This window comes from Nycticebus coucang, chromosome 19, assembly GCF_027406575.1.
Source record: "Nycticebus coucang isolate mNycCou1 chromosome 19, mNycCou1.pri, whole genome shotgun sequence".
Taxonomy (NCBI): domain Eukaryota; kingdom Metazoa; phylum Chordata; class Mammalia; order Primates; family Lorisidae; genus Nycticebus; species Nycticebus coucang.
In genome coordinates, this window is record NC_069798.1 from 61,024,021 (window position 1) to 61,039,521 (window position 15,501).

Consider the following 15,501-nt stretch of genomic DNA (forward strand, 5'->3'; position numbering starts at 1 on the left):
TTTATTGGAACATAATGACTTTTACTGAAGTCACATAAATCATACCTGGCACAAGGTGAATACCAGGGTAAATTAAAAATATAAGTAGATGAAGTTAAGATTTCTGGTAAGAATGAAGTATACAGAAACATCGCCATTTAAACATAATTTTACAATTTTGTTATTACCTAAGTAATTCGGAAGGGCTGTGCTTTGTTTACTGTTGATTTTAAATTGGCTTCTTTGTGTTCATGTGAACTATTGTTCTCTCTTTTTCTGTCGTTCCTTTCACTCATGACAGAGGTTGTGCTTAGTTGAAATTGACTCTATAATCCACTTGGAGAAGTTTCTTTCCATGTCTGATAACCAGATGCACACTACAGGCTCTGTGATTCATTTCCAGCGCCCCTGCCTGTATATTCAGGCCAGTTAACAGTGGGAGGTTGTGGTCTGTGGTTGTAATGTTATCTAGCACAGGGTGCTAATGGATTTGATGACAGTTTTTTACATGAGAAGTCACATATCACAGACAGTCCCCAGCCTCACTAATTAAAATGTAAAATATTACAGCTTTTAAGTACAAATCTTGTTCATCAGTCTTAAATTTGTTTGACTGGCCTGTTAAACTTTAAATGTATACAGATGCAACATTGTATATTCAAGCATATTTCTATTCTAGAAGCTGAAAGTGGAAAAATTAAATATAGAATTATTATAATGAGAATATTAAGAGCAGACGGTCATCTCACAAGATAGTATTTATAGCACCAGCCAAAAGGGTGCAAGTGGAATAGCAATTATTTTGCCAAATAAAATGGCCCCATATGTATATACATTTTTTATATCCTAAGATAGTTTCTCGAATTCTAAAACATTCAATGGGTTGTTATTCAAATTTTGGCATAAATAGTTAAATACTTAGTGTCATAATGTAGTCGGAAGGTTTTTTTGTTTGCTTGTTTGATTCCAGGGTAGTTTAGAAGGATGGGGGCAATTTTAAATTTAGATATTGCTCACCCTTCATTTTTGGCAACACAGAAACAACCTTAGAAAATAGATTTTCTCCACTTTTTCTTTTTACTCTGAATTCCCTGTCCTCCTGAATGGTAATGGTGATGATCTACCACTTTGAAAATTAAACTCGTGCTCATATAAAAATTGAGTTCAATTAAATCAACTTTCCTCGGCTTTTGAAAAATATAATAAATTCCAAAGATCACACAGCAAGTAGAGACTTATTAACAATATGAGAAACTTTTAGCAAACACTTTAAAATGCTCATTGGATCCAAGAATGCTCAATTTTATCAATAACTAGTTGTGTGACCTTGGGCATTTCACTGGAATAATGAAGATAATCATTTTTGCTCTGGGTAAAGAAAGATTGGGCTCATTGTCTTCTCTAACGTCGTCTGTTCTGCTTCAAATAATGTTACTGGTCAGTAGTTCCCTCACGTCAGAAATCTTCAACCATAAGGCACCATAGAGTTTGAGGATTTCTTTTGATCCTCCTCTAACATGAACCCTCGTGAGAACCAAACTGTTATATTCTTCAGTATTGAAGTGACATCCTCCTTGTCTTTCTCATGGACGTTGCTCTCACTATCTTGGCCTGTAATATTGTTTCACAGTTGGAAATAAAATGGGACTGCAATTCTCAAAACACACCTTCTACTGGAGTATTTTATGCCTCGTGTTGGGTTCCAACATTTGGTCCTTCGTGAATGGAGGGGATTCGAGTATATTGTTCTCTCCTTTTGTATTATCAAATGTGTAATAAGTGATTCTGCATCAAAAATGAGTAGAAGTAGTAATGAGTCAGATGCCTCTAACTTTGTGGGCAGAGATAAATCACAGGAAGGACGTCGGTGGTAACAGGTGGCAGCTGTCCTGGGAAGCAAGGTCAAAGGAAGGTTTTCAAAGAAGACATTAAATGCATCAGGAGGTAGCCTCTTTGATGAATTCAAACAAAACTGTTCGATGCCCAAGGAAGTTCCAAAAAAGAACGAAATTCTTTTCCAAGGCTAGCAAATAGAAGGTTTATCTTAAAGTCATGGTAATATTTTTGATTGAACCCTCTGCTCATTGCTGTGGAGTGGTGTCATTTCCTTCTATAAACATTTGTATTGTTCACCTTCCTAAAGATTCATTAACATACAGTGCTTGTCAAAATGTACTTCAACTTTATTAAAATAATCATAGATGGTTTCCCCCAATGGACCAATGAGATTTCTCTTTCTTTTTATTGTTATTGTTACAACTATGATTTCTTGTATTGTTATGTTTTATAGAACAGCCAACAAACATAGCAGGAACTATGGGTGGCGCCTGTGGCTCAAGGAGTAGGGCACCGGTCCCATATGCCAGAGGTGGTGGGTTCAAACCCAGCCCCGGCCAAAAAAAAAAAACATAGCAGGAACTCTCAGTTATATTCCGGAGTCAACCACTCTGGACTTTTTTTATTCTTGTGGGTTAATTCACGAAGTACCCTGACTGTCCTCAAATGTCATACCTACAAATGTTTCCTAGTAAATGCAAATTATTGGACTTACTATTGGTCTATCATGCTCTACCTAATTGTGAACTATACTTATTTTTCAAATAGAAGCATAACTTCTATAAATGAATATTACCATTGATAATGCACTGTGTGTACATATAATACGCAAATTCTTCAAAACAGTTTTAGAGGGCCTGTTTGAGATTTCGGAAGATTTGATGTGGACTCTAAACAGTGGAAAGCATGAGCAGCTTCTCTTGGCCTAGACTTGAGACAAGTTTGGGTGGTATTGTAGAAGGTCCTTTATCATGATAAGCCAGGGATTATGTACATTGGACTGCAAAACACACACACACACATATTCTAGTTTAACAAGTGAAACAAAGCCAAAAGTCGTAGTAATATATTTCCTTTTAATGTAATTGATAGTCATATATTATAGCACAAGTTATTTGTAGAAAGCACATATAGCACTGTGCACATTTTGAAACGGTAGTCCAGCATATGTCACAAATCAGCAATTAGACATTTTTAAAAGTGCACCTGTGGTTATTGGCTAATGTGTGGCTGAATATGACATGCACTTGTCACGTTGTTAGCATGTGACTTCAGTTCAGATGCAGCAGATTCTGGAAGATTTACTACTTTTGCTGATTAACAGTTGACATGTTAATGCATAACAATACTATACACCAACTTGATATTTGGGGCCTCTGGTCATTGTTTTTAAGTATGAACAAAGCATTTGATTAAGAGTAAGATAGTCACTTGATCTGTTTAAAGTGGTTTCCCAGAGATGCCCAGTGGAGACAATTTTATAAGAATAAATCTGTTTTGGTCAAATACCATCAGGTGTTAAAGTTCAATGAATAATAAACAATCTCCTTGAAACTAATACTTTGCTACTTAGCTGAAAAAAAAAAAAAAATAGTTGAGACCCAGTAGTGAGATGGTAGCATGCTGAAGTGATTTCGTTTCCAGTACCCGATGTTGATTTAGTAAACACTGCTTGAGGGATTCTGACGCCCTCCTTTCGTTTTTCTTTTTGCATCAGTTCATTTCAAATCTCCTTTTCAAGACTCTATTTTGTATTCTGTACGAATAGAATTTCTGTATTTAAGTCTATTGTTCTAATCACGGGTCTACTTGTGATTTTCATGTATTTTCACGATGGAGAAAGGTTGACTAAGATAGCAGAGCAAACAAACATTTTATTTATTTATTTTTTTTTGTCACCGCCACTGCAAACAAACATTTTAGATCTTCCTCAGGTAATTTTTTATTTCAGTTATTGATTAGTCCAGTAGCCATCCCAACTTCCCTCTCCAGCATCAGTGATTGCCCCTGCTCAGTTTTCTCCTGGTGTAAACTACTCCTTTTGTTTTTCTGCTCAGAGTCATAACGCTCCACATTTGTAACTGTCCAGAAGTTGACACAGATCTGTGTCAACGGTTATCTCCCTTAACTGTTCCAATACATCTTTTTTTCTTGCATTTTTCCTGAACTAATAATCGTCAAGAGGTCAGAGGTCCAAAGCCCCAAGGAGTCACTCTTGTAAGCTTTTCCACAATGGCAGGACACCACATACACATATAGCATGGGAGCCAAGGTCTCCGCCGGACTCTGTTAAATCCTGTATGTGAATCTTAGATGCAGAAGGCAGAGGAAAGGGAGAAGACGCCAATCCCCTAAGGAGGGATGCAGTGTTTTTTGCTTTGGGACACAGATGTGTGAGGTCATACTTAATCCATCGTGTAAAATCAACCATTGTAATTGGTGCAGTGCTCATGTTCATTTAAATTAAAAACAAGTTACTGTAGTACCTTTTTTTTTTTTGTAGAGACAGAGTCTCACTTTATGGCCCTCAGTAGAGTGCCGTGGCATCACACAGCTCACAGCAACCTCCAACTCCTGGGCTTACGCGATTCTCCTGCCTCAGCCTCCCGAGTAGCTGGCCACAACCCCCAGCTATTTTTTTGTTGCAGTTTGGCCGGGGCTGGGTTTGAACCCACCACCCTCAGCATATGGGGCCGGCGCCCTACTCACTGAGTCACAGGCGCCGCCCGAAAGTGTTGACATTTATGAGAAGATAAAAGGCTTGTTTGGGGAGTAAGTTGGACAGTATATGAGAAAATCTCTAGTTCAAGTTTTGGTTACTTCTGTTTGACAACCACAGACAAAGAACTGAAGTTTTTCAGAATTCTTCAGAGGTCTTATTTCTTTCATGATAGCCCAACTCCAGAATCAGGTTGATCTGTTATACTGGCTTAAAGTTGAAAGAGATCTGATTGAAAAGGAAGGCAGGGATTTAGGGAAGACTTAAGGGGATCTGACCTGTGACCGACAGCTTTTGCCTTGCTACATCAGGAATATATTCCTGACAGCATTGATTACTACTGAAAATATTGATGAACAAAGTATGAAACTTCCTCACTTTTGATCATAAGTCTAGATACCATTTTCTGGTTTCCCAGGTGCACTCCAGAAAGGGTATGACAGTGGCATTTATCACCCTCATACAAGAGAATTTCATCCTCCAATATGTACCCAAAGCCAGTTAAAGTATTCTTGTATACTCTTACAGACCTTGGAGCAAGGTAAGGAAAATTTGGCTGGAGAGCCTGGCAAATACTTCAGATACTGCAGAGAAATAGAATGGCATCACCATGACTGTGATTCATACACCTGGTATATTGACTTACTGTACTATTAATTTTCTTCATAAAAAATGATTTTGTTTATAATGAAAACAGACCTTCTGTAAATAGTTTCCACTTGTCAATTATGTGCCTACTTCTGTTTTAGATCCTAAAGACAAATATAGGGTAGCTATTTCTATTCATCAACATATATTTCAATACTAGCTGCTTTTAAAACTCTTGATTTAAATCCAATAGTACACACTTACAAGGTATCTTCCCTTCATAAATATTATCTCAATGACTGTACCGTCACCCATTTCATATGCGTCAACTAACTTCTTTTATATGTTCTCTTAGCTAATTTGATAAGGGCACAGTCTTACTGTACAAGAAATGAGCTTAAAGAGGCAAGAAGAGAAAATTCAACAGCTCTTGTTAAAGAGCATACTGCATTTCCTAAACAGACCAAATGCTTCCATTACATTCTTATAGCTTTCATTAATTTCTCTACCTTTCATTTTTAATCATTAACAATACACAGCTAACAAAATCAATTGTATATCATTGTCAAAAGCAGAAAAATAAGAAGGGGGGCGGACACAGACTTTATAAGATAATTTGGTTCAGCTTCTTATTTTGCACATGTAGAAAATAAACTTCCAGAGACAGCCAAGATTCTGAAGCAAGTGGTGGAGGTTGTAAGAGCAGGAGTCCAGGGATCTTATCCCTGGTATCAATGAGGTTCCTTTCACGCCTCATAAGTGAGCTCCGTAGTGAACTTACATAAATTTCTCTAATCCTGATCCTAGTATTTAATTCATATAAGCTTCTAGAGGGCTTGCCTTTAGGAAAAAAGCAATTATATATTTTTTTCTTTAAACAAATGGCCCCTTTGTGTGTGTTCATCTAGAGTTTTTTGAGTCATGACCATATATTTCTCTGGCACCAATTTCAACTATCAAGAATGTTTCCTTTAGCTTAACAGTTGTCTAAAATATTTGACTATGGCTCACATTAGAATGAAAACTGACATCATTTTCACAAACTAACCTCAATTTTAACATAACAAGTTTTGCCTAAAATTTCAACAGCTATTTTTATTGCTCCTAGATGTGTGAGACACTGCTGTTAACATTTCATGATTTGTTCATTTAATTCCATGAAGTAGATGCTATTATTGTCATTTTTGTTTTATAGGTGAGAGGCTTGAAACTTCATTTTTGGAACTTAAGTTCTTAGAATTTAACTTACTCACTATTATTACATGGCTAGAATATGGCAGACCCAGGATTTGAATCTTTGTTGGATGCAGACACCCACAGTCTTCACCAGTGTATAATTGGTATGAAGCTCCCCAAATTTTCAGTTCCCAAAAGCTTATTTTCTATTTAGTTTTTAGAAGTTGGATTCATTTCCACCCTGAAACATTGTTAACAAGTCCATTTAATTTATCAATTAGGCCAGACACAGTGGCTCACACCTGTAATCTTAGCCCTCTGGGAGGCCACGATTGGTGGATTGCCTAAGCTCAGGAGTTTGAGACCAGCCTGTGAAAGAGTGAGACCCTGGCTCTACTAAAAATAGAGAAACTAGCCAGGCATTTTTGCAGGCACTTGTAGTCCTAGCTACTTGGGAGACTAAGGCAAGAAGATCACTTGAGCCCAAGAGTTTGAGGTTGCTGTAAGCTATGACACCATGACACTCTACCCAGGGGGCAGAACAACATTCTGTCTCAAAATGAAATGAAATGAAATAAAATTCATTAAGTAGCCTAATATAATTTTGCTTTATAACATTTAAAGAAAATGTTAGGGTCCAAAATATTTATGTTACTATTTTAATTTAAGAGGTAATTCATTCTTTAGGAGAAGGTGTAGCTGTTATTTGGCTAGGGATTTTACACGCGGGTCTCATTCCGGTAGCCACAACACTAAACCAGCTCTCCCCAGCCCCAGGAACGTGGTTTGCCACAGATAAAGAAAGCTTTGTGACCTTGCTCCTTTCCAGGCTAACAGCAAAGCCTACTAAAGCCACTTCTCTTGATTATTGTCTCTCCATTTGACAAATCTGTGCTAAAGCCTCATTTCCTGGGTTCTTTGAGTCCAGGTAGCTGCTCATGTTGGGTTGATTGGAACTCCCCACAAGGACCTTCCAATGTGACTGAGGGTCCTACATTAGAACATCAAGGTGACTCCACGTTACTTGTGCTTTTTAATTGTAAGTTTAGAACAACTAGCCCTCTAGGGTGGTTTCTACATGGAGTAGTTCACTTTTGATCATTGGTGAGAGCTCTGGATCTGGAGAGATTGTGTTCCCAACACAGACTACAGTTAATGTGCTCTAGTACCAGGAACATTCTGGTTGGTTTCAGCACACAATGGATAGTTAAATATTGGATCATGCTTAAGTGCCTTCTGAAATAATAGAACCTTATGGAGTTATTTAATATGTATATGTCTATTTTAATAGAGCTCAAAGTCAATGAAACACGTTTCCTACAGTCGTGTGGAATATTTAACATATATAGTAAATTTATATGCATGTATATATTTTCTTACATATTTATTTTACTACGTAGATTTTTTTTCAATAGAAATATTTTTCTATGGAAAAACAGATATTTCTTTTACAGAAGAGACATATAGAAAGATGGAAAACCTTATAAAGATATTTTCTGCTTTAACAGGGAGATATCTGTTTGTTTCATGTTCTCAAAAACTGTATTTTTCACCTCTCCTTCAAAAATGACAAGAATAAACAAATGATAATGTTTGTCCTTTATCATTCCATTGTTGATTTATAGATAGGATGTAAAATGAATTCATAAACCAAAGTGCAACCAAGTAGTGATTTAAGTGAGCATTTGGTCGTAAATTCTCATTCCTCTGTGTTTCAGGATGTATTTGAAAGTTTGTGTGTAACTTATTTTATATCTCTTGCATAGTAAGAGTTCTGTAAATGAAATAAATAGACATTAGGTTAAAAGGTTTTTCTCTATGCCACTGTTAAATCACCTCCTGAGTGCATGCCAACACTCCATGGGGCTCACAAATATAGTTGAGCTTTCTCACTCCTTTCTGGACTAATATAATTCAGTTCTGTAAGTGTTTATGGAGAGATGCCCTACTATGCACAAATCATCTGCGAGGTGTTCAATAAATATTTATAGAAACTCAAATAATTGCCATGCAATAGCATAACCACGCACGCTACACAGCGCACATGCCAAGAAGTTTGACGGCAGAAAAAAGAAGTTACTGAGCTTTTCAGATGATCCCAATCAGATCAGAACATATCAAAACAGCTGGTGCTCTGTGACTCAGAATCAATCAACCCGTTTTGAGTCACCTCATACTTCTTCATTTCTCTTTACAGTTTCACAGAAAAGATTTAGACCAGCATATGTCCTCCCCATTTGCTTAAATCCCTGCTTTGCAGTTGCTTTGCTTTCCCATTCTAATACCAATGAATGAAAATGACTGTACTATAAAAGAAAAAAAAATAAAGGCTAATATTAAAATGCTTTTTAAAGTGATGCTGCTACACTTGTATAAAGTAAACCATATGCTCGAATAAAATGCCCTAGAAGCAACATGATATTTTCAGGTTGTGTTACGAATGAGGGTAATTCTGCATCAGCAGCTTGTATGTAATTTATAAATATGGCAATGATTATTATAATTTTCTAAGTGTACAACTAATATTTTAATGATTATGCAAAGGATATCTTTAGCAAATCAATATTAAGTTAGCAAATGAAAGCTATTTGTTATCATGTGTTATGGCTTCTGACACTAGCCCCTCTCTTTGTTCTCATAGGTACCGATTGCACCATTCTTTGGCGAAGGCTGTTCAGCAGTGGTGACCTCTTCCAGTCCAACACTCTACAGATTATTATCTCTGGACTCCCAGCTGACACCCTGCCGGAGGCAAAAGCGACTAAGCCAACTGGAACTGTGCCTTTTCTCTTGTCAAGGTTTTTTTCTTACACAGGAAAAAGAAAGAAAAAAAAAGATGAAGTTGGGCAAAGTGGAGTTCTGCCATTTTCTGCAGCTAATCGCTCTTTTCCTGTGTTTTTCTGGGATGAGTCAAGCAGAACTCTCAAGGTCCAGATCAAAGCCCTATTTCCAATCAGGGAGGTCCCGGACCAAGCGCAGCTGGGTGTGGAATCAGTTCTTTGTGCTGGAGGAATACATGGGTTCAGACCCCCTCTATGTAGGAAAGGTAGGGCGTTTGACTTTCAAAGTTGCAACTGATTGTTGTCAATGACGGTGCTTGGTTGGAAAATTGCTGATTTTTTACTACGGGGGTGGAAAACACAACGTGTCCTTCCTATGAAAGTGTTGGGCATTAGCCATGGCAAAGTTGTCACCAGAACAGAACAGTATGGTCAGTATAGTGCAGCTATAACTTAGGAAATGACGCTTTATTTCTAAAAGCAGGACCTGGGTAGGGCTTGCTACCATGACAGCAACACACTGGTCCAACTGTCATCAACAGAATTAGAACAAGAATATCTACTAATAAATAAAGAGTACTGGGCTTTTATAGCCAGTGGTTTTTTAGCCTCTTCTTGTGGGATACTGTGTAGATAATGGCCATATTAACATCTATGCTTATGTATCTTTGCCTGATACTTGCAGTATAAAAACTGCAAAGTGAAATTATTAAGCCTAAGGGCTCTAGATTACGAGCAGTTCAAACCCACCTTTCTTACAGGTCTCATTTTGGTAAATCCTTATGGGTTTTCTGTACAAGCTGCTTAGTAAAATTTTCTTTGGATTAAAAGTGAACATGAGGAGAAGTCAATTAGAAGTGATATTAGACAAATGATGGGCAGTTTATGGTGCATTTGTTTGGTGGCCAAGTGTTAGCCAGATGGATATTTTTTTCTTTTCTTTTTTTTTTTTTTTTCCTCACAGCTTCCTTCTGTTTAAATATTTGGGCAGGAGATTTTCATTGGAGGGCCTCGTGAAGGGAATTATACTTCAGGAAGGCGGGACCTTTTCTCTGCCATTTTCATATCGTGTTCTAAGTTTCTAGCCTGCTGAAAGTCTAATTATTTAAATATTCGTGAAGATCTTCTAAATTTCTCAATTCACTATTTCTCAAATAGTGAAGGTTTTCTAAGTAGGATGTATTACTAAGAAATCCAGGCCTGTGTATCTCTACTCTTCACTTTAGTCATTTCTTGATTCTATTATTCCTGATAAAATGAAGCACAGCCGACTAATGAATTTATCTATTATTTAGTTTTTGAATAATAGAAGCTATTTTTTCCATGGGTCATTTTTTCATCTGAGCCTACCTTAAGTAAGGGCACAAATTATTTTTGTTGATGGGTATCTATGTAAATAAAGGTAATCTTTATTATTTTTATTATTATTTCCTTTTAATGTCTCTATAGTTTAGAAATACTGTCTGGTTCTGTACTATAAACAAAATAATTTAAATAAGTTAAAGGTTGATAAGGAATGTAGATTCATTCCTCCCCTCCCCCAATCATAGCATTTTCCTGCCCTGGAAAGCATATATAAATTCACAAGTATTTTTGTGTACATATACATATTTTTATGCCTATTCTACTTTATCAGTATCAGCATACTATATACTATACATGTAGCTAATTTCGCTCTCATTCTCTTTTTACTTGTTTTCTTGTTAAAAAAAAAAAAAGTGGAAGAATAGTGATTATGTAATGTTAATGATGAAGAGTCCAGCTCTGAATTTCATTCATTTTTTTAAAGGACATTTAACAAATTGATCAACCTTTCTTTAATGAGCTAATCTAAAGATTCTACTAACATCTGGAGTCAACAGTTATCAATTAGGTGAAATAATATTTTTGTGGCAATATACAATTTTCTGAAAAGCAAAAATATTCATATTAATTTGGATTTAAATAGTTTTGCCTGGGAAAAGTTTGGATTTTAAAAACAGATTTTGAAACACAAATACCCTTTAAACATTTTATAACCTTTGCATAATAATTCAGCATGCTTATATACAAATAACCCCTACAAGTTCATTTAAAATTATTGAAATATCCATCCGTATATTACACCATTAAATTCCAAACTTATAAGAAGTTACTTGGCAATGCTCTTGTTATTTTTCTAAGAGGAATTGTGTGGTTTCTTGATCAGCTAATAAGAAATATGCACTTGCCTTTGAATTCATCAGAGAAGGTTGTGTAACGATTTTATATGATAGAAAAGTTAGCTTGTGTTTATCTTTGGCATGCTTTCTACTGGGAGTTCAATACAGCCATTCATAGCAAAATGGAAATGGTGTAAAAAACACCTTAATTGACTGAACTCTTGGAGAAATGGCAGTAAAATAATTTGGGGCAGAGAGAGGACTTAGAGAGAAGAGAGAAATGCAAGTTCTTACAGAAAGAAATTCTTACATTTTCTTTTTAAAAAGTAGGAGACAGAGAACTGAGCACTATAGATTTTATTTAGGGGATGAAGAAATGATTCTTTTCAGGTTGGTGCTCTGAGTAAACACGACATGGGAATACCTGTGACCTTAGCTCAGGTTGATCATGTGGGTGTATAAACCATGGCTCTGTGTGGGGGTGGGGGTGTATTTTATGTATATATAGGAATCGATGGCTGTGACCAGAGATGTTTATAGGGCAGAGAAAACTAAATATTATAGATGAAGATGTGTAGAAGTAGCCAGCCAGATACTCAAGAAAAGGAAAGGAAGAACATTATCAGGACTTTTCACAGATGCACATTTAACCCACAGTAATTAGATGGCCAAACTCTTAATTGTCCAGACAAAATTCAGCTATTTAGGTAATTGGGAAAATAGAAATGATGAATTCAATAAATTTTATCACTTAATTTGATCAGATAATGGATAAGTACTGTGTGTGTCAGATAACATAATTTTTATTGCAGGCTCTGCCACTTGCTACTTAGGGGCAAGTGGACGAACATTACATTTTAGTTTTCTCATTTCTAAAACAAGAACAATAATATCTTCAAGTCAAATTTGTTACTGAATAAAGAAGATTAAAATATTTGGAACATATATTCAATCAGTCTGGATATTCTATTTTCTACTTTACTACATATTAATTATGAATTAACAGAGTTATGGATAATCTATTGTATGATGTGTCAAAAGTTATATGTAAGATTCCACAGATGAAAGCAGGCATTATTTTATGGTCTACTAATGTATATGTTTATTCCAATTAATTAGAAAAATGGTCTTCCTAATGTGCTTAGAAATACAGCAGTTTTTTACATTACAGATGATTAAACTATGGTAGACATATAATTAGTGGGATAAAAATATAATCCTAAACAAAGGAACTTCAAATGTTAGAGAAATTGTGTCTGTGAATTTTTTTAGACATTCAAATTTGGAGTCCATATTAATGGCTTATAGCCAAAATGATCGGGTAAATGACTGAATTGAAAATAAAATTTGATCATTGAGACATTGAGGATAATGAGGCCACAATATGGCTTTCAACCTTATTATTTGAGCTAATGAATAGGTTTGTCTCACATGTGATAACCCAAGACTACAGGAGATAGAACAGTCTGGTGCATGAGGCTGGGAGCTGTTCTAGAGCACCTACTGAAAAACTTCCCAGGCAACAGACTTCTGTGCTGGGTCCGACTCTGATGACGCAAACTTTGTCATCAACTTTCCATTGTTTTCTTGTGAATCAAGTCGATGTGCTTTGACCCTAAATGTATAAACTCAAGGAAGTAGTTTAGCCGTTACCCTGATTTCTGTTTTAAAGAATAATATAGCACATCTTTCCCTAAGTCTATTTCTTAATTATCATCATGCCTTTTTACTGGCCCTTATATGGGGGGCATGAAGGGAGAGGCTTTTCTTTACTTCCTCTCTGACTTTGTATCACCCCTCACCAGGCTGTTTGCCCCTCATAGAGGTGACGGTTTCCACCCACTTCATTGCATCATCCTACGCTTTTCCAACCCAGCCTTTTTGTCACCTTAACATTTCTCACTTAATGTCCCCTGGCCATCTGACAAAAAAATCTGTCTACAAAACTACCCAGTCTGCGTTCCAGGTATTAAGTGTTTTTCATCTTCCCTACGTAATGGGCTGCCAGCGGATCGCTGTGCTGAAGGCCGTTACTCCCCCTGAAAGGTGGGCTGCCTGCCTCCTCTGCAGCTGCTTCCCTGCTGTTAACATCACTCTTGCCATTTTTGCTGTTTTCCTTTCTTCCCTACACATTCAGGGAGAATTTATCCCAGTAGAAATCAAATACATAGAAATGCAGTTTGAAGGATTCACTTTGCTTTAAATTTAAGCTTACTTGGAAGTGTTAGTGAATTTCAAGGCATATAATTACATTTCAACAGTATCTCTTACTAAGAGATAACTTTCCGTCTCTTGATATCTAAAGATACATTCAGTCTTCCAGAAAATAAATTTTCTTCTTATAAATTGGTGTGTTGAAAAAATTGAACAAGTTAGATTGCTTCATTGGGAAATATTTTTTTAGATACAGAAAAAGAAAATAATGAACCCCAACTATTAATGACTTAGGAAAGAGTGTATTCAGCATAATAAAATGTACATTTTATAGATTTAGGTGAACAACAGCAACAAAAAACAAAAACAGGAAAAGTGTCCTCTGTAAATGTAGTTTGCCTTAAATCAGGTCAAATCTTGGAAAAATAAAAACTCTTTTTTCTGGTAATGTATAGAAAACCCATTTTTATATCTTCATGACCAGAGTTAATGTGTAAAGGCTCTTGTTTTTATCTTTGTTTGCTGATAGAAGTGTGGCACTCTCAGTGGTTTCAAAAGGAATTTGGGCATAGATCAGCTCTGTGGGATGCAAATAAGTTCAGATTCTAAGAAATACTGTCTGGAAGTTATTTTTAGCAACTATAATACTCCATTGTAACTGTAAGATATGAAATGCCATTTCTCCACATAAAATCAACAATTCAGAGTTGTTAATTGTTTTATTTTTACCGTAGTGAAAATAAAATATATCCGATTGCGGCCTTAAAATGCAGAAACCCACTATTAAATCATTTTAATATTGCCAGTATCTTTCAAAGTTCTCTTAGCTAAGAAATAGTTACATGTGTCATTACCAAAGCCCTTTATAAGGTAAAATTACATAACTAAAATTTGAGGAAGTGGGAGAATTTCAGCTGCATACCTTATTATGGCCAATCTAGATTCTCTAGATTAGGTTCTGCATTTCCTGATTGTTCATATATATTGACCAAAATCATTTAAAAATACTATCTTTTTATTAAAAAAGATTAAGGGTGTACAGGTGTATTTTGTACCTGGATAAATTGTACCATACTAAAGTCAGGGCTTTCAGTGTACCCATCACCAGAATAGTGTATATCGTACGGGATAGGTAGGATTTTATCCTTCATCCCTCTCCCAAAATCCCCCCTTCTTAGCTGTCTGAATTTATCCTTCATCCCTCTCCCAATCTCCCCCCTTCTTAGCTGTCGTTCTTAACATCTGTTTGTATTCATATTCCCTTGACTTGCTGCCTCTTTGATGAGGCAAAAAACATAAAGAATAAAATGCATTCTATACTCGTGTTTTTACGTTGTATTTATGTTGAGTGTTTAATTGCAAAGGACAAGATATGCCCTAAAATGATGATTTAGGTCTTTCTATATAAAGCACACTATGACTGTACAGACAAGCTTTGTATGCATTGCACATTGATACAGTCACAGAACCTGCAGCAGCCTCCGTGACTCACCAGGATGCATGACAAAATTAGTTATGTGGCAGGACCATCACTGAGCTTTTGCTGGTTGAGCATATATAGACAAGTACTATAGTGGGAAAAAATTTGCCCTCATCATTTTGCACGGTTTATATTTATTAGGTTGCCCTAGGTTGAGTACCAGAGAGAAACACTACTTGGTTCAAGTATTGTTAACCTTGTATCCAGATAATTCTTTTTTTTTTTCCTGCATGTTGTTATACCTATCCTTGGTGTTTTCTCCCTTCTTTTTTCCCTCAGTCCTTCTTCAAATATGTATCAAATACCAACTCTGAGACAGGTGAGCTAAAAAATAGACTCTTATAAAATTCATAGTCTGGTTAGTAGGCTAAGCAGGTAACCAGATGGTAATAGAAAGCAGTAAATTCCAAAGCTAAACCTCATTTGTAGAGAGGGTTAAAACAGACAAACTAACTCATAGACTCATGAACAAATGCTGGCCTAAACACACCTGGCATAGGGCTATTTAAGATCTTTTAAACACAATGGTAAAATCCAAGCAAAAAGAGAAAGAAACTTACCTTTTAAAAAAGTAGGACAGAGTCTTTTAAAACTGTATTTTAGGTGAAACTTTATATAATAGATCAGTAAGCAGAAAACCTAGTTGTC

At 36.0% G+C, this 15,501-nt stretch overlaps 1 protein-coding gene across 2 annotated transcripts in view; it reads left to right on the forward strand.

Moving 5' to 3' along the window:
- Positions 1 to 15,501, forward strand: part of CDH7 (cadherin 7) — a 127,221-nt gene that overhangs the window by 3,222 nt on the left and 108,498 nt on the right. For both annotated transcript variants that reach the window (XM_053571914.1, XM_053571915.1), the window contains exon 2: positions 8,940 to 9,344. In XM_053571914.1, coding sequence (XP_053427889.1) covers positions 8,940 to 9,344 — 405 coding nt within the window. The remainder of the gene's footprint in view (positions 1 to 8,939; positions 9,345 to 15,501) is intronic.